The 27,012-nt window shown below is 38.5% G+C and overlaps 2 protein-coding genes across 2 annotated transcripts in view; one reads left to right on the top strand and one right to left on the bottom strand.

Moving 5' to 3' along the window:
- LOC107186199 (neutral ceramidase) overlaps positions 1–2,625 on the bottom strand; it is a 37,081-nt gene extending 34,456 nt beyond the window's left edge. The window contains exon 1 of the mRNA XM_015574020.1: positions 2,572–2,625. The gene's annotated coding sequence lies outside the window, so the exon portion shown is untranslated. The remainder of the gene's footprint in view (positions 1–2,571) is intronic.
- Positions 2,626–8,273: 5,648 nt separating this feature from the next.
- Positions 8,274–19,813, top strand: LOC107186197 (serine protease nudel). Its single transcript, XM_015574019.1, has 24 exons — positions 8,274–8,367; positions 8,477–8,635; positions 8,833–9,753; positions 10,344–10,991; positions 11,191–11,397; positions 11,997–12,160; positions 12,237–12,364; positions 12,616–13,062; positions 13,577–13,875; positions 14,190–14,334; positions 14,464–14,594; positions 14,834–15,097; positions 15,150–15,327; positions 15,412–15,581; positions 15,661–15,774; positions 15,872–16,058; positions 17,123–17,452; positions 17,585–17,773; positions 17,955–18,102; positions 18,263–18,425; positions 18,501–18,683; positions 18,798–19,035; positions 19,134–19,250; positions 19,516–19,813. Exons 1-24 carry the CDS (start codon positions 8,274–8,276, stop codon positions 19,811–19,813), a joined length of 5,922 nt encoding a protein of 1,973 aa, XP_015429505.1.
- Positions 19,814–27,012: the final 7,199 nt, after the last annotated feature.

The raw sequence follows: 27,012 nt of genomic DNA, 5'->3' as shown, positions 1-27,012 counted from the left end.
TTCATTGTTCGGAGGCACTGCGTGATTCTGACACGAAATTAGACGCCCCCATCCGCTCAATGCACTTTGTAGAATCCTCATTTCTCCGACTAATGGAAGCTTTGTAAAAGAAGTTATCTGAAGCTATGTAAAATGAATTTACATCTTAAAAGCCTCTAATCTACTATCGTAATAGGCGTGTTAAGAATACGTAGCAATATTTAAAAAATTCTAATCTTAACAGCTAGAAAAAATTCGTGTTTACTATTATTTTAGAAAAATGAAAACTGCCGAAAACTTTGTGCAGTCAATTGAGAAATTTTCTAAGTTAAACATCGAAATGGAAAATTCATTACGTTCTGGTCGAAGCTGTTTCGTTGCGATTCATGCACTTATTACATCATGTAAGTAGATAAAATCTCGTTCATTACGTATTGTACATCAGATTTATGCAATATTTACTTCATGCATTTTTTCGTATTTTCAAGTTGCACCAGAGTTATTCAGGCAATACGAGCGCAACGTATAACGCCGCAATTATACGTTCGACACTGTAAACAATTCCAAACTATATACGCAGCTATTCTTTCCCTCACCATCTCTTAATCCACTGTACTGAATTAATCATTCATAAAGAAATCAGTACTCTCATACAACGTAACCATTGTTAACGTTCATTTTAATAAAACGATTACTCTCGTCGAAAAATTAATTTATCATGATTCGAAAGTAATTTGTCACGTCGGAATAAAGTAATTCACGGAGATGCACTCACCAAAAAACAAAGCTTCGCCGCGGAACAACAAGATTCCCGGACACGACCGTTTTCTTAGCGTTATTTCCTTATCGCGGGCGATTAAGGCTAATCTTCTCGCTCGAACAATTATTCAGAAACTGCGCTACACTTCCTGCAGACTGATTCATCGTTTTAACTTCACGCTTTTCATGACCGTGTTCGTCATCCGTGGTCCGCGGACCGAGCCATCAAAACAAGTCGATCCCGTGCAACATGGCCGCCTGGATACAGACAGAAACGCCGCAGCATCCAGCTGTCAGCTTTCACTTGGTTACGTCTCGAGCCGTGAGGCAATCGACGTTTAAGTTTCGATCGACAGACTCCAGAGAATCCACCTTGCTGACCCAGTGCACCACCTTTCGCTCGTAGATCGAGGAACAATCGCGATCTCAAGTCCGTGCGCGCTGGATGAGCCAAGTCGGATCTTCCTGCGAACCTCTGGAGGAAATCAAAAGTCGACGATTACTCGTTCTGATGTCGATTTTTATCGTTCCCCATTGAGGTGGGCGGATTATTTGGTGTTATTTAGAAATCGAATTGATCTGTGTGTATAAGCATTTGATCTTTTGCGAGATTGAATTTATTGGTGATCGAGAACTTGGTTAGATATACCTTAGGGAGATTTTGTGATCGATTTTTGAAAACTATTAGAAAGAAATTCTTCTTTGTTTTTCTCTCTAGCGTCCTATTAATATGGTTGTTGTCGCTAGATTCGATTAAACAGTGGTTCAATTATGCTATTCTCTCGAGAACCTGAATCATCTGCAAATAGAAAGCTATGGCTATTACATGCTTGGTAGACACTGTAACACAGTTTTCAACGCGTCGAGGTTTCCCTGCGCGTTTAGAAAGATTAAAAAACACGAATTATTAACCTATTTCAAAGAGACTTCAATTCAATGTAACTCTGAATCTGATATGATATTGCAACTGAAGAATTTAGAAAATTGTAATTTATATGTTAATTGCACATTTGTACATAGCAAAACGATTACAGTATTACAGTAACTATTTCATGTGGGATTCAAGTAACGGAATAATTTGTGAATCGAAACACTGAACACGTGGAACGTATATAGGGAGGCGAAACAATAACAAAAGAAATTCCAAATTTCTTCTAAGGTGAAACAACAGACAAAGAAACAGACTCTTCGATCTACCACAAAAGAAATAACGTCACCGTGTGCCCATGTCGTCATCCAAATTCCAAGAATCCACTTCATCGATCCCATGATCCATTAACCAGCAATTAATCACAACAGAACCAATAGTTATTCCAACGAACAGAATCAAGAGACCAGTGTCCGTTAAATTTGTCCCACACAACAAAACCTGTAACGTCACGATTATGTAAAATAAGTTTTATTTATGTAATCAGCAGTTCGAAGCGGAGCCGAGGATATCGTCGCAGAACCATCGTTATCTTCCACCATGGATAACGTGCAAGCACACTGTGGGTATACACATGTCGCTCAAATATTAGCGGACCTTGTAGTACACACTTTTCAACACAATCACAAATGCCATTGAACAAACAGAAGAAAAATACTCGATTATCAACCACACGATGACGATCATCGATCAACGATAAACGAGAAGAAAGAAACAGCAAACGTGCGATCATCGATAAGAAAGAAAAAAAAGACGTCTACGCACTTTTCAACACAACCACAAATATCATTGAACAAACAGAAGAAAAATACTCGATTATCAAGTACACGATGGCGATCATCGACAAGAAAGAAAAAACAAAACGTCTACACTGGTCCCGACACGGTATAAACGGCAGATTGTACCTACTCACTCCCGTGTCAGAGCTCCAAACTCATGATCGCCAGTGTCGCGGGATGAATGATCGAGAGTTGGATCGTCACTACGGAGGGAGAGGATGGAACAACGTGAAACAGCTGGTCAGCTCGAGCTGACAGACCTTCACCGACCAAGACAACGCTGTCTCCTCGAGCATCAAAAACATACACTTCGGACTATAAGCGTGGCTCGAGAAGGGGAAAAACGGAAACTAACCTACAGTTGTTCTATCGTGCTGTATTGTCTCGCTCTGTCACCGCTACATAGTCTACGTACATATATACCGCTCCGTTTCTTTTCCTTTTCTTTCTTTTTTTTTCTGTTCGTTTCTTTCTGTCGTACACGCTCGTTGGGGATTCATAGACCCGTACAATGACTCGTCGCGCGGCTACTATTGTACTTAGCCGAGCATCGTGTTTAGAGATTGATGATTATGGGTTTAAAGAGATTTATTTCTTTAAGTGTAGTAAGTTGGACGTAGTTTACTGAAGACTACTGGGATTGAGATTAATTGTTTAGCTTCTGTTGTAAGAACTGAGTGAATTCTGAGTTGTATTGTTATATTGACGGGGAACAAATAGCCCATGGTTTTAGAAGTCCTTAGAACGTTGATATTTTATTATTAGTGTTAAGTAGCCTGATGGCAAATAGGGAAAGTTATGTTAAATATGATACTAGTAAGCTGGTAGAATAAATGAAAGTTGTCAACAATTTCAATATAAGTTATGACAGTCTGTTGATTTTCCTCCGAATTTATTTTCATTGAAAATATTTTGATACATTTCAGTAAATGAATGATTGGATGATGTAGTAAAGATTTTAATAAATGCCCCGAAGTTTATCAGATTTTGTGAAAGCCTGAAACAGTAAAAAAAATTGGAAATACACAAGCTAGTTTGCCTATAAAGTGTGACAAGATATGTTTGCTTACGAAGGGTTAATTTAAGGAGGTCAAAAATGATATAAAACGAACTATGTTTTACTGTTTGTAAGTATTATACGATAAGCAAAAAATATAATACGAAGAAGTATTTACTTCACTGATTTGATCCTCTATTAGTAAGGTCAGGGTCGTATCCGACCCAAGTTATAGTTCCTCTTATTCTATCCCGACTCTATATTTTATTATACTCGTTTTACAATATTTTGAAGTAGTAAGTTAAATTGAAAATATTGAATAGTTAATGAAACTCTTGCCAGAGGAAGAATATGTTTGTACAAAAAGTTCGTTCGCCTAAATACGTATACACAAGTGTGACTGTAAATGAACGTCTTAATTACAAATTAACATAGAACTACCGACGATGAACGTATATTTATTTTTGTCAGATCGATAATCATGTCAACCTTTAGAAAATATATAAATTCTTAATTCTCAAATTAATTCTTCTTGAATTAGCTAATTTTTTCGTTTTTATCTTGTAATGAATGTAGTGAAAGATCTGAGAACATGTATTGTTGTAACATTTGAATCACCCTTACAACAATCTACTAACCAGTCATTTTGGCTGCTTTGGTAATTCCAGTGTAAATCTATCAACGTGTGATCCAACAATGATCATTTCATAATCACCAGGGTTCATATAAAGCATTAACCTGTCGTCCGAATTATGCAACTCGATTCTTTCACCAGAGAAATCTTTAAAAAAAAAAAAGCTAAAATAGGACATCATAGGTATGCAAATAAAAGAAAAAACACACACAGGTGCTCTGCCCCCGGTTCGCCTTGGCTCACATACAGCCTCGAGCATTGTCCCCTAAAGCGAAATTTACAATTCCGATGCACTTCTTCTTCCCTTCAGCAAAACCAACCATTTCACCTTCGTAGATCTCGTGATCACGCAATCTGTCGTCTATTTTATGTCACAAATATCACGAAGACTTTTTCAGAATATATTCCTAAGTCACTGAAACTTCGTTAATCACTCACCGAGGTCATTAGAGGCCGTCGCGTTGCGAAAACGAACGAGCATCGGTCGTCTTTGGTTTTTGGATCGTTCCCGTTGCGTGGGGACCGGTTCTCATCGTAATCGTGGCCACTTTCCACTCGAGAAACTTACGACACTTTGTATCCCACAGTTCAGTCATTCCACCGGCTACGTTCGACGACAATCGTTATCATGTCCGATTTCCCTCGCACCGAATCCAATCAGCCTAGGACCCTCGTCGAAGGAAGCTGGAACGGGGCATCGGAAAGTATCCACGCGATTCATCATTCCTGGAAGACAAAAGGGAACGGTCCTCCTCGTCCTTGGCACGAGGTGGACCTCCCAGGATCGTGGTAGTACTCGGTCGATTTTACGAGGATACGTTGGCTAACAACGAAAAGCACTCGGTCGCCTCGGTATCGTTCGTACTTCGATAGCCTTGAAAGTTTCCTGTTACTGGGCCACGTTTGATTAGCATGGCACAATTACCGCCGGAACTGTGCGATTGAACGGAGAATCGGACACGTTTTTTGCGACGAACGAGGGTAACGAATCGTTCTTGATTTTGATTACTTTTTTTTGATCGATTGAAGATAGAAAACGAAAGGATGATACTTCAAGACGACGACGTGGTTTTAGGAGGAGCTGGTTTAGTTAACGTTAGAACACCGACTGTCACTTTCGTCGATTGCCGACCGAGCGGAGCCGAGCACTTGCACAGGAGAAAGTAAAAGAGAACTTGAAGTTGCGCAATGAATCAACGTTACAGCGGCTGAAATGATTTTTACATAATAAGAACTAGCTGTGGTTGGTTTGCGTTTTGCTACCTTGGAAATGATAACATTGAACGGCGATTAGGTGACTGTGTAGGTCGATTGTTCGATTTAACTGATGGGGTAATAAAAATAGAATGGGTTATTGGCATTTCTTGAATAGAAATCGTCTTATTACTATTTGATTGTTGAAGCGAGTATTTCGAACTCCACGAGATACACTTTTTTAATGGCTATCACGTGTGGCCTTGCGTGACTTCTCGACATGTTGTGCGAATATGCACCTGTTCTATTTAATTTGCACAGGTGAATGAATGTATTTAAATAATTTCGTGTGTCCAAGATAACAAATATTTTCAAGCTACTTTTGTGTGACTTGTAAAAAATATAACAGCCTTGTATATCATAAAGATATTTACCACATTAATTACAGTGGATGAACAAGTTATTAGAGCTACATTATAAAAAATATGAGTTTTCTTATATTTGTGTAGAAATAAGAATACAATTTCAAGGTTTTTACAGTGGGTAATTTTCACCTAACAATTGCCCATTAAAAAGACACGAAAATATTAAACATAGCTTATGTAATTATAAAAAATACAGTTAAAATCGTAAAATCATCAATTTATGCAAGTATTTAGTTCTAATAATTTGATCACCCAAAGTGCAATGTTGTTTTTTTCAAAAGAAGTCTTAATATTTTTTTGTTTATTCGTGTAAGGGAATGAAAATGTGTTTTCTTCGGATTTTGGCAGTTAACTGACTGACATTAAATATTTTCCACCCGATTAAATCCGTTTGTTCGATTATTCGAGGTTCGACCTGTTTTTACGAGGAAAGTTTGTTCAGTTCTCGATAAGTTTCGATTGATCAATGTCTGCTCCAAATTAAGCCCTATAATTCATACTAATAGAAACGAACATTCGTGACACCGCCTAATTAACGAAACTACAAATATTGAAACACGATCGAAGATACTTTTCTCATCGAATCATGTACATGTATCAACTCAATGAATTTCTGGTACATTAAAAGCGGTGAATGAAGTGAAACGCGTTAAACTTGAACGGAGAAAGGAGACTTGAATATTAACACATTCGTAGAGATAAGTAAACGATCATCCATTGGTTCTGTTTTATCGTTATCAAGGACTTATTTCATCGAAGAGATACATGTAATATTTAAAAGAATATTGTCAGATAAACACAAGAAACTTAAAAAGAATTCATTAAGAAAGTTACAAAATTTTGCTTTAAATGTGAATAATTCATAATGTTAAGTATGGCACAATTTTCGAATATTTTCATGTTTATGCAGATTAAAGAACTGATAGCATCGAGCAAGAATTTCTTTTATTGTCGAGTATAATGTGCTAGTTTCGCGGATTCCTGGATCTGTATGCGCAAAATTAACGACAGGTCGATGATACTCGGGATCCTATTACGCATAAAATGTGGCGAAAATGCAAAGCGTTTCCACGTGTTGACCTGTTCTGTTGAAAAGTGTACACAGCGTTTTAACTGCGTGTAAGCACATATTGTACTTCGTGGAAGGGGATATTTCACAATAAATGGAAACCAGTAAAATCACTGTTTGTAAAACCAGTAAAATGGTAGCTTTATAAAGAAAAAAAGAATTTTTTTCACTGTGAAAAATATCTACTTGAAAAATTCATGAAAATTCAGCGAATTAAAATGTCCAAAAAATGATGTGGTACATAATAGATAATTTTATAAGGAATAATATGTCTAAATTTGAAGTTAATCGAATAAATAGTTTCGGGTATCTGCTGGATGCCACCTGACGAGGTTTTCCCAGACTCGACGATATACAATATTGAATAATTCTCGCATTTTGTAATTTCAAATAATAACTACTTCACTGAGAAAAAAGTTAAAACGTTGTCCAACGTCCCTTAAAAAGATTCCAATCTTTTACTCAATAATCAATTGGAAACACAATTTATAAATTCCCCCATGTTTTTTCAGCCTACAAGGTAATGTACCCCGTAAATATTTTAAAGTGTAACACCTTTGTCGTGTATAAACAAAGTGAACCATTCCCTTAACGAAACTCCTACCCCAAAAGGCAACAAATGCTGCTGATTGTTTCCGCAAAAATTCACAAGTTCACGTGCAGGATGCACACTCACTTTCGAGGAAATGCTCGATGCGTCTCAAAGGGTCATTCACAGTCATCGCGATGATGAAATCCACCGAGGCCGATTTTCTTCGGTATTGCTGACACGCTCGATGCGAAGCACGAAGCAAGTCTATCGAATTCCGGGGTTATTTCACGTCGGCGACGTCCACTGCACGGACCACTGACGGGGACAAGTTTTCTGGGATAACGTGAGTACTATCTTCGTCGTTACTTCGAGGGACTACTGTACTGGAAACGAAATCGTAGATGAAGTGAAAATTAGTATTTCCAAAAAAAGAAAAATGTTCGCAGGTGTGGAACGAGTAACCAGTTAAAATCTGGGTTAGGTGAATATTTTTGAAACACCAAAGTTCTGTTCATTGGAAGTTGGGGTATAGAGCTGGAGATCCAATGATTTTTAGATTTTTTTTTGTATAAAACTGTAGTGGCTAAATAACTAAATTGGAAAATTTATTGTACAAATTTTAATTTGATTTGTTAAAATGTTCTTATGAATCATTTATATATCATAAAAGGGTACTTTTCATATAATTGTTAAATAATTTGGGAATGAAAGGGTTAAGAGTACTTGTTCTCTATTTATATGCAATCCACTACACATATTTGAAATGAAAGTTACCTTGTATTTTTTTTACTGTATACATATTTTTTTTAGATTCTCAATTCCCTGTGCGTGCTGTGATCTTTCATGTTATTTAAAATCCGTAGTCGATCCATAAAATATGAGTACAGTATCGAACACTCATGGATTATATTCAGAATGCAGCGTTACCATGTCACGTATGTTATCTTTCGGTTTAGGTTTTCCACCAATCCCTTGCGATGCTCACCGAATACACGATCAAGCCCTCGAAACTGGAAAATCAGCCGATAATAGACGGCCAGTGTCATGTGGATTTCACAAGCTCAGGATCTGGTATGGTGTTATATTAAAGTTCACCTTGTGTTCATACTCGTTGTATCGACGTATCAGAATACACGAAATTCTCATTTATGAATTATCGAATATTAATTCACCGTTCCAGCGAATTCAGTTGGCGAGACGAAATGCTGCCAGAGTCTGGGTGTTCCATCACGGTGGTCATACTTCAATCGTTACAAATTCGTATTTCTGGCGGAAATCCTGCTCGCCATATCGATCGTCTGCTTCGCTGCGTCCGTAATTTATTTAACAGTCGCATCGGGTTCGTAAATATTCAATAATTCAATTTATTGTTATGCTTACCGCCTATAAGATTACTGTGAATATTAAAACAATCTGTACTAATGGCATTATGGAGGTTTAGATAGAAGTACATTTATTAAGCCATTTGTACCTGCGCCTAGATACACAATCGACATAATTTTTTCAAAATAAACGACTGCTCCAAATTTCCAACAGGTTACTTCTGCGAACCCGAACAAATCGACAAAGTACATAGATCATATAGATCAACGATCAACGACTCGACCCTGGAGAAACAGATCCAAGAGTCAGATCGACAACGCCTGTACCGTTTCTTCTACAAAGATAATTCGTCAGTCGTAAGGCCCGAACTGGAATGGATATTATCCCGAATAAGCCAGAATCGTCAGAAACGTGAGACGGAGATCCCCTGCAAGCTGCAGAACATGCAGTACTGCAAGACACTGATCGATTTCATGAGGCAAATCGTCAGTATCGCGAACAACAGCATGCCATATTTGCAGGCGTTACAGATGGACACGAAAGACGAAAAATCGAAGTTCATGGAGCTGTACAACTGTCTTCGTTGTAAAAACGACTCGATAACTTTCGTCGATGAGTCTGGCCCCGAGAACGTCGAGAACGATCAACGGGTTGTGTACTCGGATCAGGCTCAGTTCCAGAATAACATCGACGTCGTCACCAAATTATTGGACGATAAATCGAACGATAATAATACTCCGAGTGTGAGCGATTCGATGACTAATATAGATGAAATTATTCGAGGATCCACCCTGTCGGTTCTCGATGACAACGGAAAGAACGATTCGTGGCAAACGAGGATAACGGAAGTCAGCACGATCACGGTTGAAATGACGGATGACAAACCGATGTTCACGGAAGCAGAGGCGATTAATGCAACAACGAAATCCTCGTCGACGTCTGTGACGGAAGAGTCAGTGAATCGATTAAAGAGAATCGATGATGTAGAGCAGTCAGTGGCTGCCGTGAACGTGACGGCTGTGTCAGACGGTCGCAACGTGACAGAAATCGCAATCGACACGGTGCATCCTTCGGTGCATCCTTCGGACCAAGGTCACACGGAACAGAGTACGTCGAAGCAGGAAACTGTAAACGGTAGATACATTATTTATTACTTGCACGACGTATTTGAATGGCGAAACTGTCGACCTGGCTTGCACTTGGCAGTATTGAAATTTTCATAGTTCAATTTTACTGGGTGCCGTCTACAGGTAGCAAAACATCTTCATGAAATCCTTAAACGAAACTAGACTCTTTTACTTTTGTACCTCCTTATCACTGTTTTGAAATTCTTATGTGAAATATTATTGACTGATCGTTGAAAAAATAAACGGTCCTTCACACTGCAGCAAAATATTTTATCTTCTTTTATGTTAAACAATTTTCCTATTCAATGTAGTTATACATAATAAAACCCAATTTTTCGTATCTTTAATCAATAAACTCTCTTGAAATATTTGTAAAAAGTTAGACTTTTATAAATTCAAATTTGTGCCATCTATATAAGGCTAGAAGGAACTGTTATATACTCACAGATACGAAAAAATAAATGATACTAACATTTTATTTCGTAATTTAAAGTACCTACCCATATGGCAACAGTGGGGACGAAATGGTTAAAATTCCAATTGAAACGCAAGCCGTACCCTAAATCAAACTTCAAGATCTGACCTAATCAATTTCAGATCCAAGAGATTCGACGACTTCACGTTCCCAAAGGATGCAAGAAGCTCGGAGGAGGATCATCCCGGCGGAACAATATCTGACTACCAAAAAGGACGTCTCGCAAGTGATCATCCCTACTGCGGAGACGATAAAATCGACACAGCAGCTGCAATTGACTCCGACGATGTCGTGGATGCCTTACCAGGTCTGCTTTTACGGGCCACCACCTGGTGGTCCTGGACAGCAATCTGCTCCCGGTCAGATGATGTACCCAGCAACGTCACCAGGTACTTCGTACCCAATGCCACCGCAAAGAGGATACCAAAATTCTGGCCAACCGCCGAACTTCGTGCAGGTGCAGGCGCAAACGGTGCAATTCCTGCCGCAATCACAACCAGGGAATTCTGACCAACGAATGGGACCATCAGGCCCCGAAACGCAAAATTTCCCGATGTTCCCAGGATATCAGCCATCTCCCAGCAGCGGAGCTGGGGTACCTGGAAAGCCTCCCTATTACTGCACTTACATCCCTGCGCCGACCTTCCAATTTCCACCTATTCCTGGAGTCTCGGAATATCAAAGATCATCCGACTCTGCTGAGAAAAACGACAGGACGAAAGAGGACGATAAGGTGAACGGATTGGATAATCAGAAGTCACTGATGCCTGGTGAGAAATGAAGTATTTACGAATAAATGTCATTCAATTGTGATTATGGTTGTATTTTAATTATTTCACCGAGAACGAAACGTGGAGAATGGTAAAATGACGGTGATTCGTGGGAAATATTTTAAGTTCATTGATTTTTAGATGGAATTTTTAGGTCGATTTGGTTGTTAATGGGTGATTTTTATTTGTATCGCGACAGAGAACTATGGACTGTGTCCCTTTAATACAATACGATGCCGTGACGGTAGGCGATGTATATTGAGATCGCAATGGTGCGACGGTCAGGTGGATTGCTATGATGCCAGTGACGAAAGTATGTGTTCCTGCAGGGAACGTATATCTCAGGAGAGGCTCTGTGATGGGTACTTCGACTGTCCTCATGGAGAGGACGAGTTAGGTTGTCTGGGTAAGTTTTCAAACCTTTGGAAATCTCGCGTTCTCAATCTTCAAAGTTATGGAATATTGAAATTCTCGAATATTGGAATTTTCGGACTCCTTAATTCAGAAATCTAGGACTCCAGATTTATAGTACTTCAGAATTCTAGAAGACGAGAAAGATACAATTCTCTACTACTCTCCACATCGTAGTAATCTAAAGAAATATAATCGATCAATTTTCATTTAATCTCAATAAAACTCTAGTTATCATGTAAATATTGTACGATAGAATCCTACTGCATCGACCGAGTAGCAAGTAACACTACGCGACATCTAATCAATACAAAATTATCAAATATTGGCATGAAGTGCAGACGATACAAGTTACATACTGAGGATTACAATTCTTATTACAGAAATGTTGAAAATAAAACGTGAATCATAGAACAGAATTAGATATAGTGTCGTAAAGTCCAACGTGCTTTCTGCAAGATGGCACCAGGTACCTACCGCCGTTCTATTTTCTCATTCAAGAGCTCTTTTATCAACGGAACAGTGATTGATTTTTATGATTTCTTATGGAAAAAATTTTTTATTTTTCTGTTTTATTATGTAATGTTTTTTCAGGTTGCCCGAAAACATCCTTCAGTTGTAATGACTGGCGCACACGGTACACCGTTAGCAATTGTGTCCCTCTTTCTCAACGATGCGACGGTATTACGCAGTGTCCGAATGGAAAAGACGAAATCGATTGTAACATACTCACACCCACGTACCTCGAGGGCAGAACTGTAATGAACAATCCAATTTGCAATTTATCTACGTAAGAAACTTGAATTAATAAACAAACAACTTTATGATCATTAGGTATTCACTGTTGGATACACCGAAGGATATCTTCACAAAAATTACAAAGGCCAATGGTATCCTGTCTGCTCATCGATAGATTCGTGGGCAGAGGACGCCTGCGTCTCTGAGATTGGATCGGAAGTGAAGTATGTAAAAGGATACCCAAAAATTTAAATAATTTCATAATTAATTACACTCCATTTTTAGAATTTTTCTAAAGCATCCCCTACAATTCTTGTAATTCTTTCTGCACTTCTGGATTTATTGCAACCCAATTGATATACCGAATGCAGTTTTCACTAAATTACTTTTAAAAACTGAATAAGTTTACTTTATGCTAAGCTTGTACTTATTTTTTTGGATCGATCAACAAAATGGCAATTAATTCTCATTATAGCGAGAAACCAGAAATAAAAATCCACACAGTACCGGAGAACGCGTATCAGGGCCCCTACGTGGCGCAGACGAAAGAAGGAATAAAGCTAATCCCATCGTGCCTGAACACAGCGGTCTACGTACGGTGTCCACGCTTCCCCTGTGGCACCAGAGTCTTCACACGTCAGGATTCCTTACGACCGAACGTCTTGGAGAACGAGGACCAACGTGCTACATCGTCGTTCAACACGATTGTGGAACAATTTTTCCGAAACGGTTCTAATGTCGAAACCAAAGACAATGAAATTAACAAGGAAAACGACACAGTTAGCTCGCAATTACGCGTGGTTGGTGGACGCGCGAGTCAACCGAAAGCATGGCCGTTTCTGGTGGCCATTTACAAGGATGGGAAATTCTACTGTGGTGGGGTTATCTTGAACGAACTGTGGGTCTCTCTGATTATTGATCCGTCTACTTCATGAGATATTACAGTAATTCTTAGGAAATTGCCCATTTATTTTGCAACTGTTTAAAAGACAATTAGAAAGTATGGATATCTTTATTCTGAATGTTATAGAGAAAATCTTCTTGGAATTCGTTAAGTTCCTAGAAGTTCCTTAATTCATTAAATTCCTAAGTGTTCCTTGAATTCCTTGGAATCCTCGAAGTTCCTTAACCCACTGACGCCCACAACTGAACCAACACGACCACAGGGTTTATTTGCCATTTTTGGCACTATTACATGAAATATTCACTTTTGTCACAGTTCCGTAGATTGCTTAGGAAAAATAATAACTTGACTTCATTGGGTTAATATTTTACGTCAGTACATTTAAAAATATTAAATTTATAAATGTTTTATTGAAACATGACAGTGCATTCAGTGGGTTAAATTCATTCGTGCATTTCGGAATCCCATTTTTTATGTTATTAATTGCTATTACAGTCCATGGTTGTTAACATGTAATATGGTATAAACATAGATACATGGGCCACTACTTCGAGATTCAAGCAGGGATGCTTCGTCGATTCTCCTTCGCCCCAATGGCGCAATCGAGGAAAGCAAGATACACCGTGATCCATCCGCAGTACGACAGCAACGATATGAGAAACGATATCGGAATGATCATGCTGGACGATCCATTGCGTTTCAATCGATGGGTGCGACCTGTTTGCCTACCGGAAGCGAACATCTTGGGCAGCATGTGGAGACACAAACCGGAAGCTGGCTCCACCTGCATTGCGATCGGATGGGGAGCCACCAGAGAATTTGGACCGGATCGTGAGATATTTTCTTCTTAAATAATAATAATAATAACGACTTTGCAATATTCATAGAATTAATGATAACAACTACGATATATTTATCATCAATGGCATATTGAATTGGCCAAAAATTAATGGATTTCTGCGGTAAACGATGTCTTTTTTTTATTTCAATAAATTAGGATCAGTGTTTTGCATTGAAGAATAAAAACAAGCATCATCTACCGCAGAAATTCGATATTAATCAAATGAAAGATTGTATTAAAGAAGTAAACTGGCAATGAGAAATGAACTCAAATAAAACAGAGACATCATTCGATTGATATACAGCTGACCACCTGAGGGAGGTTGAGGTGCCAATACTGGATAATTGCAAGCATGAAATAGATCAGAACGAAGCAGTGATTTGCGCAGGCTACCCTGAAGGTGGTCGCGACGCCTGCCAGGGAGACAGTGGTGGTCCTTTGATGTGCAAGTGAGAATCGATCAACTAATTACCTAGAAAAATTATAACTTAGTACACACAATCGTTTTACTCATGGAAATTGAATCATGTATCTCTGTATCGTGGTGGATCTCAAATATTTCTGTGGATCGTTTGCAGAAATCCGTATTCAGAATCGCAGTGGTACGTGGCAGGCATTGTCAGTCATGGTGAAGGCTGCGCTCGACCAGAAGAGCCGGGTGCTTATACCAAAGTCAGCCACTTCCAAAACTGGATTCGAGATATTTCTAGTGAGTCCTCCAAAGTGTCATTTTTTAACCAAAAAAGTGCCCGAAAAAAATCGGCCATCCTGAACACGTTGTGTAATTAAATAATATCTATCATAGAAGATTGCATCATCGATCTATACTCAACAACCACCATAAAGCCTGTGTACCATCATAAACCCTCACTGTGGTGTTTTACATTAATTTAATAATAAATTATACTTGTTAAGAATTCTCAAGAACAATCGTTTTTTCCATTCCAGGTGGTCAACGTATGCCTCCCCTCAGACGAACACCTTTAGAAAAGTGTCCAGGTTTCAGCTGTGAAGGGGGTCTAGGCAAATGTTTGCCGATAGAGGCTCGTTGCAATCGACTAGTGGATTGTTTAGATGGCGAAGACGAGCTCAATTGTCCTGGCAATCTAAAATATCCCTCATACAAACAATTAGGTGATCCTGGGAGTGAGATTAATTCTGTGGAACTTATGAATGAGACATCGACTGTGACTGACGAGATTTTAACCAGTGGTAAGTCACTCTAACAATTATTAATCTTTAATCGCTCCTTTTTTGCTTATAGTGCAATTTTTTCTCGTAGATACTGAAATTCCTGATGTCACCACCCAGTCAGCATCTATCGATGATCAAACTATAGAGTTTGAAATTCTAAAATCCACAACGGAGTATTTTATCGAGGAAAATAATGAATCATCATCAATGGCACCGATAGAGGCCCGTACGACATTCACGTGTTCGAGGTGAACTTCGCCTGTTTTTAATATATAATTAACAATGTTTTTAATTAAGCTCGTCATGTCATATTTTTTTTCGGGAATCAACAGGTTTCTGCAAACTATTCCGATAAATAAACGATGCAATAGAATAGTAGACTGCGAAGACAACACCGACGAAAAGAACTGTACCTGCAAGGATTTCTTACTCAACCTGAAACCGACCGCCATATGCGACGGTTACGTGGACTGTGACGACCAAACGGACGAGAAAGATTGCCGTAAATTATTTATATTAGAATATATAGTTAAGTTATTTAATTAGATAGTTAGATAATTAAATAATTTCGTGTTTCACAGAGATCTGTGCCGAGAACGAATTTTTCTGCAAGACCAGCAGAACCTGCATCGACGCGGCCAAGATGTGTGACGGAAATATCGATTGTGAATTCATGGATGATGAAAAAGACTGCTGTAAATTATGGATTTATAATACATTCGATGGATTTTGAAGAATGAATCGTCGAGTTAGTTGGTGAAATTTGTAAAACATGTTTCGTTTTATTTACAGTCGCGCTGAGTAATGGTCAACGCATGTACTTAGACGCGGATGGACGGCCATATTTGAACACGGAGGGTGTTCTTACGCGATTTGTTAATGGAAAATGGCGGCCCTCTTGCCAAGCTGCTAAAATACACCAGAATCAATCTACGGTCACGTTTATCGGGCAGAAAATGTGCACGTACTTCGGATTTGCGTAAGTCTGCTTTTATAGTTGTTTTTACCCAAACGATAAAAGCTTCCTACATTTTCATGGCTAACTATTTTGCCCGACAATAGAATACAGAATAGATTAACAAACAGGATATATGAATTCCTTGATCCTTTCAGTTTTTTTTATTGTGCATTGGAAGAGTCGGCCAAAAAACTATATAGGTCATGTCAGTTTGCTAAAACAGTGACATCTCAAAAATAGTACATTTTGAGATACCTGCAAATATTAACTCTAAAAGTGATTTGATCTAAAAATTGGATGAGATTTAATTCAATGACGAACATCTAAGCAATATAGTCATGGATATAAACATTGTCAAGGTTGTTTATTTTTTAATATAAATAGCGTCTACATAAACAGTATTTTATTAGAGACCGTCACAATCCAGAGACTATTAGCTAAATTGTAAAAGAAACGAAATTTTTTCATTATTAAATGGTTGAGTAATAAATAATCTTTTACCAGGAAAAATTTCAAACCGATTCCCTGAAAAATTATATGACACTTTTCTGGCAAGCCGTCATTTTCTAAAGTCTAAGTATCTAATCTCTCTTGAAGCACATTGCAACTTATATTCTAATAAAGTCATAAGAATAAATGTCATATATGTACCAGTGATTTCGAAATTATCAATCGAATTCATGAATCATGTAAATTCACTACCATTTATGAAATTCAACATACATTTTCAAACAGAAAACATAGGTGCTCCATTACCACTACAACTACCACTATTGAATGTTAAATTGTATAATACAATAATACGTATACAGAACATATAAGGCTATATGAATATATAGCATAATATACCATAAAATAAAATCTGTAGTAAATTAAAAGCCAACATAAATTCCATCAGAAGCATCGTTATAATTTCAGTAATGGTAAAATAGTAAGTTGGTAGTTCTAGTGTTACCGATATTCATTATTGTTCACATCTAACGTCATATGTATGTATGATGCAGAAGATTAATATGTAAGATAAATTTATTATATTAACATAGGAAATATTATTAACATAAAGGCACTGTTTGTCATACACATAGCAATTTGCAATCATCGAAGCCGATCAGCGTGAGGGACGCCGAATTAGAAACGGTACGTTGGAGCAAAGAGAGCGCAGCTTTTCACGATAGTCCGTCAGCGACCTCTCTGAACAGCGAAGGGAACACCTGTCTTGCAATCTATATGCATTGCAGACCGGTTCTGAGCGGCAGCAAGAGCACATATCGGATTGTGGACGCGGAGACCGGAAACGGTGACTACCTGTGGCCCTGGCTAACCGCCATCTTTGTCGACGGAAGCTATCGTTGTTCGGCTGTATTATTGGACAGAAATTGGTTACTCGCTGCCTCGAAATGCGTGGAAAACGTCAGGCAAGTTGAATACTTTCCAAATGTTAGGGTCCAAACGTAATTTCATAAAATTTACAACTTATAAGAACAAACTCTAATATTCTATATTTTATCAGAATTAATTTATTGGAGGTATTGATACGAATTTTCCAGGTTAAATACCAATTACACGACTGCTATGCTCGGTTATGGTCCATTGTTCCGTTACGTGGACGGTCCTCATCAACAGATTACGATCGTCGATGAGATACAACCTGTGAATGGTTCTGTGTCAGTTTTATTGCACTTGAAACATCAGGTGAATCTCACTCGTCATGTTCAACCACTGTTTCTCGAAAAGAAGTAAGTATATTCCCTGATAGCACATGACGCCCAATGACGGCTTGAAGACGGCTTAAAGGCGCCTTAGACATAAAATAGCCGTAAAATGGACGTCTTCAAGACGTCTTGTGCTATCTGTGTTGGAATCTGATTACTGATCTTTTTTAAATACTTCATGGAACCATCTGTGACTTAATTGTAGAATATATCTACCGGGAGTGAATGACACTTGCGTGGCTGTTGGAACCGACGAGGATCATGAAACGAAATCTATCTCTTTGCGACCGGTTTTGCAGAATTGTCAGAATTGCCAGCGATGCTTCGTTAACACATCGATCTCCGAATGTTCGGTAATTTTATCAATGAATAATGCTTAATAGAATTTTTAATATTATAACCCTGGCGTTAGAGTTTGATCCGACTATAAAGAACAAATAAGATAATAAATAACTTTTTGTACTTCGAAACGAATGTTTGACAATTGTTAATTCATTTCTATTATTCTTCAAGGAGAATAAAACATCAGATTGGAGTGGAACGATATTCTGTCTGGGTAAGAAGGGATGGTATCCGACAGCGACGTTCGAGGACGACAAAGGTCCCTGCGACTTCCGGAACGTTCAAAATTTAACGAGCATCGATCACATAAATCCTTATCTGATGGAAGCTTTGGGTACATTTCGTATAATCAAAAAACTTTCAAATGAATATAGAACATTGAAACTGAATATTATATAAATTATTCTAGATGGCGCTAGATCATCGATCGAAGCTTCCTGCGACGGTTTTCGGTGCCCTATTGGCCAGTGTATTCCGGAGAACCGAGTCTGTGACGGTGTTCCGGATTGTCGAGACCAAGCTGACGAGGATCCAGAATATTGCTCGAGAATTCGTGAGAATTGCGATAACAGCGTCGAGAAAGATGGTTGCAGTGAGTAACGCAGTGATAAGTTTAAATGTCGATGAATAGAGGTGTTACGAACGAAAGATCGTTTAAAAAAATTGATTCGATTGACAGATTTATTAAATATCGATGAATGTATAGACTGTTTGAGGTCGGAGCTACGCTGCGGAAATGGTAAATGCGTTGACAAAAGTGCATTCTGCGATGGGACCATCGATTGCGCCGATGGATCCGACGAGCCCAACATATGCACCTGTGCGGAGTACCTGAAACTGACCAATCCAGGGCGACTATGCGACGGAGTTCGTAATTGCTTGGACAAAACCGACGAATCGCCGGAATTGTGTCCTTGCAGAGACAATAGCTTCAAGTGCATGACGTAAGAATCATACATAATATTTATTTCAAAAGTAAAAGAACAGTGGTGTGCAAAGGTCGTTGGATAATAACTTGAATAATTATAATTTTATTCTGTAGAACAAGTGGCAGTGATACCTGTATTCCTCAAGACTTCGTTTGTGACGACAACAAGGACTGTATTAATGGCGAGGACGAATCAGTGTGCAGAAAATTGAAACTATCACTAGACAATAAGTAAGTGATTATACTACTCTCTATTCATTTAACACTAAACTACCAAAGATGATTGTGTTTCTATATCTATCGTGTGTGTAGAAAGGAGAGCTTGTTGAAAATATAAAGATCGATAAAATGACGAACATAGTTATGTATAAACTCACTGTTATCACATTGTAATAATGTTTATAAAAGTTTACGAACTAATCATTTTGACTGCTTTGGTAGTTCTAGTGTCAGTTTTGTAGAATTGACCTTTCTGATTTATATTGTTTAATTATAGTACCGATTCGGGTGAAGTGATCCGACGAAGTTACGGAGTGTGGCACACAGAATGTTTCCCAGAACCGATCACATCGCAGGAGAAAGCGTTCGATCTTTGCAAAAGCTTGGGATATACGTACGGAGAGATTAAGAACAACACTATGATCAGTGAAAAACCAATGGTCACTGCACGAGATAATTTTTACATGGTAAAAATAAACGATTGGACATGGATCACTTTAAGGGACGATAAACCATTGATCACTTTGGTCAAACCCGATGAAACTTGCCATCGTGCGTTCGTTACCTGTGCGTGACTGTAATTCCTCTATAAGATACCTAATATATAGATAAGGTTTAGTAACTTATTTCGTATTTATTCGAGAAATTAGTTTCTACGTATTATTTATTGAAAAACAAAAATGTGAGGAGATGTGGCTGAAGTATTATAATTCAATAAATATCCTCTGACAATTTCTACAAATATTTGTCGGCGATTTTTTCAGCGACATCAAGAATGAATCTGAAAAGTTACAAATTCATTCGAAAATAAAATAAGAGAAAGGGCTCCTAACGGATATAAATCTTAATAACAATTCTTCGATAATCTGATAAAGTTCTCAATAAATTTTCAGTCTATTTTCAAGATAATCCCACTTACTTACATCGAAAATGGTACCATTCGTAAGAATATAAGGTATACCAATAAGTAATTCACTATTTTCTTAAATCGGTACACATAATAACTTTGATAATTCAAGTCCAGAATATCCTATACGAATATAATGGTGATACGTGTGGGTACAATTTTTTCCCCAGAAATAACTGTAAACATTCAAAGTGACAGAACAGCAACTGCTATGACCGGTACCATGAAAATAATCTCAATGTTCCCTTTCCTTTAGTATTCCGATCGTTCGGATTAGTCACTCGGGGAATGTGAATGGGCAAGCGTTTTCCGTCGATCCGTCCGAAGGCAGCTCGCCAGGAGGAGCAGGGCGCAGTCGTTTACCTTCAACGACTGCGACCCCATTTGTAACATTCCTTCTGCCCCTTCCCCCATAAGTCCCCATTGGTTCTACGCTCCGCTCGAAAGTGTCCCGCAACGATCCACTACTTTTGCTTCCACGCAACGTTTCTTCATGTATCTATGTATGTATCTCTGTTCTTTTTTCCTATTTCTCTTTGTCGAACACCGCGACTCGGTTGCATAACACAGATTACGTTTTAATTTTAAGCAATCCGATCTAAGACCCTTGGCAATCAATTAATGTAGGAACCATTGGCGAATTATCTTTCATTGACAGGGAAGTTATTCACGAGCCAGTACTTCAACATTCGATTTGAAGATTTTAAAAATTTCTTGGTCCAAACTTAAACTGAATTAAATTTGCATGAAGTTTTTGTAATTCTTAACTCTTCAAAAACTGATTGAAAGTTCACATCTGTAAAAATTCAAATTTGTGTAAACTAAAATTTTATAGATTCCTGTAAACTAAACGTTAAATGAAACCTTTCATACTCGAAAAATGGACGCATTAGCTGAAGATATTAAACAGAGTAATTGTACGTTCAGAATAGTACAAATTGAAATTTGTGTCAACTAAAATTTCGTGTGTGATCTAAAATATCGAAAAGTGGATACATCAGTTCCAGGTATCAGAAAGGGTAATTGAACTTAAGTGTTACATTGTCTGCCTTCCGTCTGTCACATCATAACTAAAACTTTTTCGAAAGTTTTCCAAATGTTTAATGTTATTTTCGTCCTATCTTCCCCCATAGCTGCCCCGTAAAGACGGCATACGGACGCTGCAGAACGAAACGAAGTACCTTACGCGGTGAAGCGAGCCGAGTCAACGGTACTTCTCGGGTAACAAAATTACACACACTACTCATAGTGCGCCGCGTTGATTACATAATTGGCGCTTTGCGCACGAACTATCGGAAGAAAGGTTCGGTGCTGATAGTTCTTGGTCGGACGGCGGCCATCTTTGCGGTTAGAAGACAGCGCAAGGATCAGCGAACGCATCCGATCGTCTTTCTTTATTCATCATCGTTTTCGCGTAATCGACGCTCAGGAAGTATGTAATGCGATTCGAGATCACTGTACTCTGGATTATTTCTTTTCCAGTCGCGAAATCTCTGTTGCTTACGAAAGCAGTCGACGAGGAACAAATTTAATTACATCTAACAATAAGTTTGCTTACGCGACCAATTAATTTCATTTCGCGACAAAATTAATTCCATAGAGCGTTTTTCCAAGGCATGAGTTAGAAAACAATGTACTGGTTACTTCAAAGCAAGAATCAGCCAGGTGTGAATACGTTTTTCATCCACTTTAACAACCGAATCGTTTCGTCACCATTATGTCAAAGTTAGTCTGCATTCAATTAATTCCAATTAACGAGACCAAAATGGAATTAGTGCAAGGAAATCTTTTTTCTTCTGTTATTCGTCACTCTAGTATTTAGTCACGTTAACTTCTTCCAACGAGTTTCTTCCTGTAAAAACGCGCGATTTCGTTTTCTACAGAAAACGAGTGTCCGCCGTTTAAAACCGAGCCCGTTGCGCTTCACGCATAAAGACAGTTATTAACATGCAACATTTCATTTTTTTGTACACTGTTACAGCAATCAACCGTGTTCCGTACTTGAAATTGCTTCAGTGGAGAGTTTCGCTTGGGCATGAAATATCTTACAGCTTCCTAGATCCATATCCATGATTTTCCGGCATCACCGTTCGCCAAGCAGTTGGGCGAGTTAGCATTCGATCGAGTGCAAACATTCACGGATGATCGATCGATCATGCACGCATTCTTCTGACAATAATCTACGCTTTCACTTAAAATTAATATGGGATAGTGGTTTGAAGGTATTGGTACAGTTTCAGAATCCAATGTTTTAGTGACTTGTATTCTGTATTACATAGAATATCGTTTAGTTGAATCGATGTTGGACTCTGTAAGTGGTTTTATCCAGGTCACATGCTATGCTATACTGGTCTATTATTAAGTTCAAGAGATTTAAAATTAAAATCGAAAGACATGCAGTCTCCGTGGACAGTATAAGGATTTTTTCTGGTACCTCTTTAGAGGTCATGTTTCAGATGATTCGCGGAGAGGGAAGATTCCTCGAACGAATAATTAACCCACTTTAAATACTTTGCTCTAACATCCGATGGCCGTCATCTACAAGGCCTAACTTAACTACTTCTAGCAGATACGTGTAATGCTTAGACCCAGACGTGTTCTCAGTCAGTCTGATATTATATTGGGTTGTTCGAAAAGTCCATATTCTTCAATTTATATCATATTTTTATTTAGTAATATTTTTACGATTTCTTTCAATTTTTCAATTAATTTCCTCGTACCAATTAAATACAAGGGCGGATGTTTTGACTGAGAACAACTCTTCAACTGGCTCCTATAGATGGACCTTGTTTTCAAGATTTTCTGATGGGGCAAAGTCTTATTAATTGGGTAGACACTATAAAACTTTCCAGTCAAATTAATGTAATAGTTTACATGTTTGACAAAAATGTAATAAAAATAGACCCTGTGTTTATTTCTTGCACAGCAAACACAGTAACTTATCGATAAGTGTTCGAACGCTCCTCTGAACTCGACGTCTGAACACTCAGTGCCTAGGAGCCTTAGACCACTAATCGAAGATTTACTGTACATTCAATCCACACCTGGAATACAGTATACCTGTTCACCAAATCAAACGATTCTTCCTTTAACCAGTAACAAACGTAACAAATATACTGTGCTCGAAACCGTACGAACTTTCCAAACGACCCAATATAAAATTCATCGCCTATTATCCAAACGAATAACGATAGAAGAGAGAATCATGAACTCCTATTTTATTCAGGACACGTTTGAATAAACGGAATTTTACCGTAACGTCTCATCAGCAAAGCAAACTATCGAACCCTAGAGCAGTTCGTTAGCTCTTCACGGATCAAGATCATGAACTTCTCCGATCCTTATGAAGTCAGCCGCGTCAAGAATTCCACGGACGATGGTCATGCATGCATTCGTGATCGTCCAGTGGTCGATGAGATTACGGTATACGGTGGATCGCGCGCGCACGCCACGAGTAGGTGACAATGACGATACCGAAAAGGCACTATAAGTATGCTGAGGAGAGACGAGCAGGGAGCACACGATGGAGGCCGTAACACCGACCGGCAGGAAGCTGCCAAGTGTAACGGTATCGGAGCCTGACTACACTGCCAGCCAATGCGCGGACCGTTCACGCATCGTGAACGATTTCACGTCGTCGATGAATATAGGTAAGACGGCTTTTCACGTTGGGAGCTTTTTTCCCCCCTTTCGATCCGTGATGCGTGTTCGCCTTGCCACTCAGCTCGTTCGAAAGTTGATTCCTTCGAAGCTTCGAACTGGTACCACGGGAGAGTCTCCAATATGGCGGATGGACTGAAGACTTACGTAACACGGCTTATACGAAATTCGATTTAATTTAGTACTAATAATATTGTTTGGAAGTTCTGAATGAAGGTTTAATCTACAAAAAACTATTTACGATTTATGTTCCACCGGACACTTCCCAGATAGCACATGACGGCCGATGACGCCTTAAAATTAAAAAAATTGTTCATTTTATACATTTTAATGATAGATACCGCTTCTACGTGTTAGTAGAAGGTAATTGGTAATAGCTGGAAGAAATCTCGCCGAGTATTCTCTATGCAGGAATGACGGAAGTGTCCGAATGACGTCAGCTGGCTCACCTGGCTTTCAAGAACGAGAGGGTAATCACTGTAATTCGTAAGCTAACGTCTGTTCGCCATTGGTATGCGAAGTTTTTACTTTTCGTGAAACGAGTAGCCTGTAGGTTAATCGAGACAAATCGCGTTGAATTGGGACGGCATGCGGGAAGGTCGACTCCGAGGGAAATTCGTCGAAGCCTCCACATTTTAATAAACGCCGCGTCGGTCGAGTGGTGATTATATTCCCTGAACGTACCAAAGAGATTTCTACGATTTACGTGGTGCAGGCTGACACTCGATTACCATATTTTCTATTAAACAACAGGGAACGTGACATCTTTGTCAAGTTTGTTGACTCGAATACAGCGGAACCAATCGGGGAGGTCAGGTCCCGAAAACCTCACCTCAGGAAAAAAGCTTTATTATATAGTATTACTGTCCTATAATCTTAACGCACGGTCTACAAACTTATCTCGCTGGTGGTGCAATTATATTAAATTGCAATTACATTGAACTGTCAAAATTCAAATAGTTAGTCTACATTGTCCATTAGGTTAGTCAGAAACCATAACAGTTTTGCTGGTCTATTTTCTTTGAATACTATTAAATTCTCTCGAAATAAACTCCTGTTTTGAATTGCAAAATTCAGTACACTTTAACTAACTAAGATTAAAATATATTTTATTAATCGTAATAAGATGTATCAGAATCTACACGTTTTCTCTAACGGGATACAAATCTGTACAATTCCGCTAACACAGAATTCTGAAGTTGAAGTCAATGAATTTTTCAACGGCGTCTCGGTTAAAAAACCGGAATTAAGAATTTAAATTGAGTCGTAGCAAAATTAGGTAAATCTAATAACGAATCCACGTGGGTCTTCGGTCAAAGGACTCCACGATCGAATTTCCGTGATCGGTGAAACGGCGGAAAAAGGTTCTCTCCCGTACGTCCGATTTCATTTGTTCGGGCATTCCACGTGCAGATCGGGGTCCGCGCATGTGCCGCCCGAGAATAAAGAGGTCGTCGTAAACGTACCGACGTTAATTTGCCAGGAGTTTTGTAGGACACGGACGCAAGGTGAGACGACGGAAGAGACAGCCGGAGGAGCGGCTCTCCCATACACAGCTCCGTATATACATCGAGGTAGTATACACGTTAAACCATCACGGGGACACGTATATACACACCTGTGCGGCTGGACAACGCATCGAACGGTTTCTCGCCGCGGGTCGACGTCCTGCCAAAACTGCCTAATCGTGTCGCTCCCGCGGAGGCCCTAACGCGACCCATGAATTTCGTGACACGCCATTTGGAAGCTGGTTTTCCGCTTAACGGGGCCCAATTATTCGTGCATTTTACGAAATATAACGTGAACCTGAATTTATCATGTGAATATAATTGTTCTTTATGATCCTTAGATTTCGGATGTTTCAATTATTTGTAGAGTACTATACAGGGTGTAACAAAAATGTTGCTGGCCCCTGAAATGGATGGAAAACACGCCAGGGGAAGTGGATCAAACGCAAGAGATCACCATGATCACGTGGACCAACGCGATATTTCCGCAAGACGGTGGTTCACGCGATACGTAGTGAACTACTTACGGGAAATTAAACAGAAACTGTAATATCGTGTTCACTGATTTTTCCAGATTCCCTCGGTACTGATGAGGTTCTGATAAAGTGGTCCGATTTTTCAATAACGTGCCGCATGAAACTGGAAACATGCATTTATTGAAACACCCTGTGTATTACAGTTCATTAGTATACTAAGCTGTGTTGTAATTAGGTCAAATTTAAAAGTCCCGAGTTGTTTCATAATTCGAGTAAACTGTTACTGTTATGTATTTAATAAATTAGAATTTAAAATTTTATAGTTTCTGAATGTAAATTGCATTAGAAAGAATTTAAGATTGAATAAACTGTACATATTTTTCGAAAGTCAATTCACCTATTAAGGACTAATGTTACGTTAATACAACAACCCGTTTGCAATTTTTTTCAGTCAATCTACGTTATTGAATTCTGCTATTATTATTGTGGTTGTAAAAGGGAATTCCAAGGAGTTGCTTAATAATATTTTTGTCACACACTGCTTGGTCCTTAATGGTTCAAGTTGCATCCGTACAAAAATAAGTTATTATACGTAGTATTTAATACTGCAAGTACTGGGATTCCAAACTTACATGAAAAAATTGTAAACACTTTAAAATTTTCAGGGAATTATTGAAATACTGAATTGTTGCTGTCTTGCATTGATTCGGTCTGATTTGAAATGGGAACTAGTACCCACCGGCAGGTCAATGTCCCCAAAAATTACTGATTGTAACTCATTACGTCTTCTAGCCGCGCCTTTCGCGCCTAACGCTCCTAATATAACGCCAGACGTAGCAATGAATTATTAATGATTCTATAATGAAAGACAATTACTAGAAGAAAAAAAAACTTGTTGCGAATAAGTACGTAAAGAAAAGTAACTTGTCTGGAAAATACAATTACTTGAAATAGAGAAGTGAACGTTTTAAAGTCATTATTATAATCTTCAATTCATTTCTATAATAATATTTAAATACCTTCTGAAACTTTCATCAATGTCATCCTGTAAACAGTTCCTATAGTTGAAGACCTATCTGAATATACAATAAAATGAAATATTCTTTCTCCTTTAACGAGAAAACAAATCAAATAATTAACTCCAAAAAAGTATATTGGGCATCGATTTCTTGTAAAAATTTCTAAATTACAATCTGTCATTTGTTCGAAGTAAACTGTATCAA

Source organism: Dufourea novaeangliae, unplaced genomic scaffold (genome assembly GCF_001272555.1).
Source record: "Dufourea novaeangliae isolate 0120121106 unplaced genomic scaffold, ASM127255v1 scaffold64, whole genome shotgun sequence".
Taxonomy (NCBI): domain Eukaryota; kingdom Metazoa; phylum Arthropoda; class Insecta; order Hymenoptera; family Halictidae; genus Dufourea; species Dufourea novaeangliae.
This window is presented reverse-complemented; position numbering and strand designations above follow the sequence as displayed.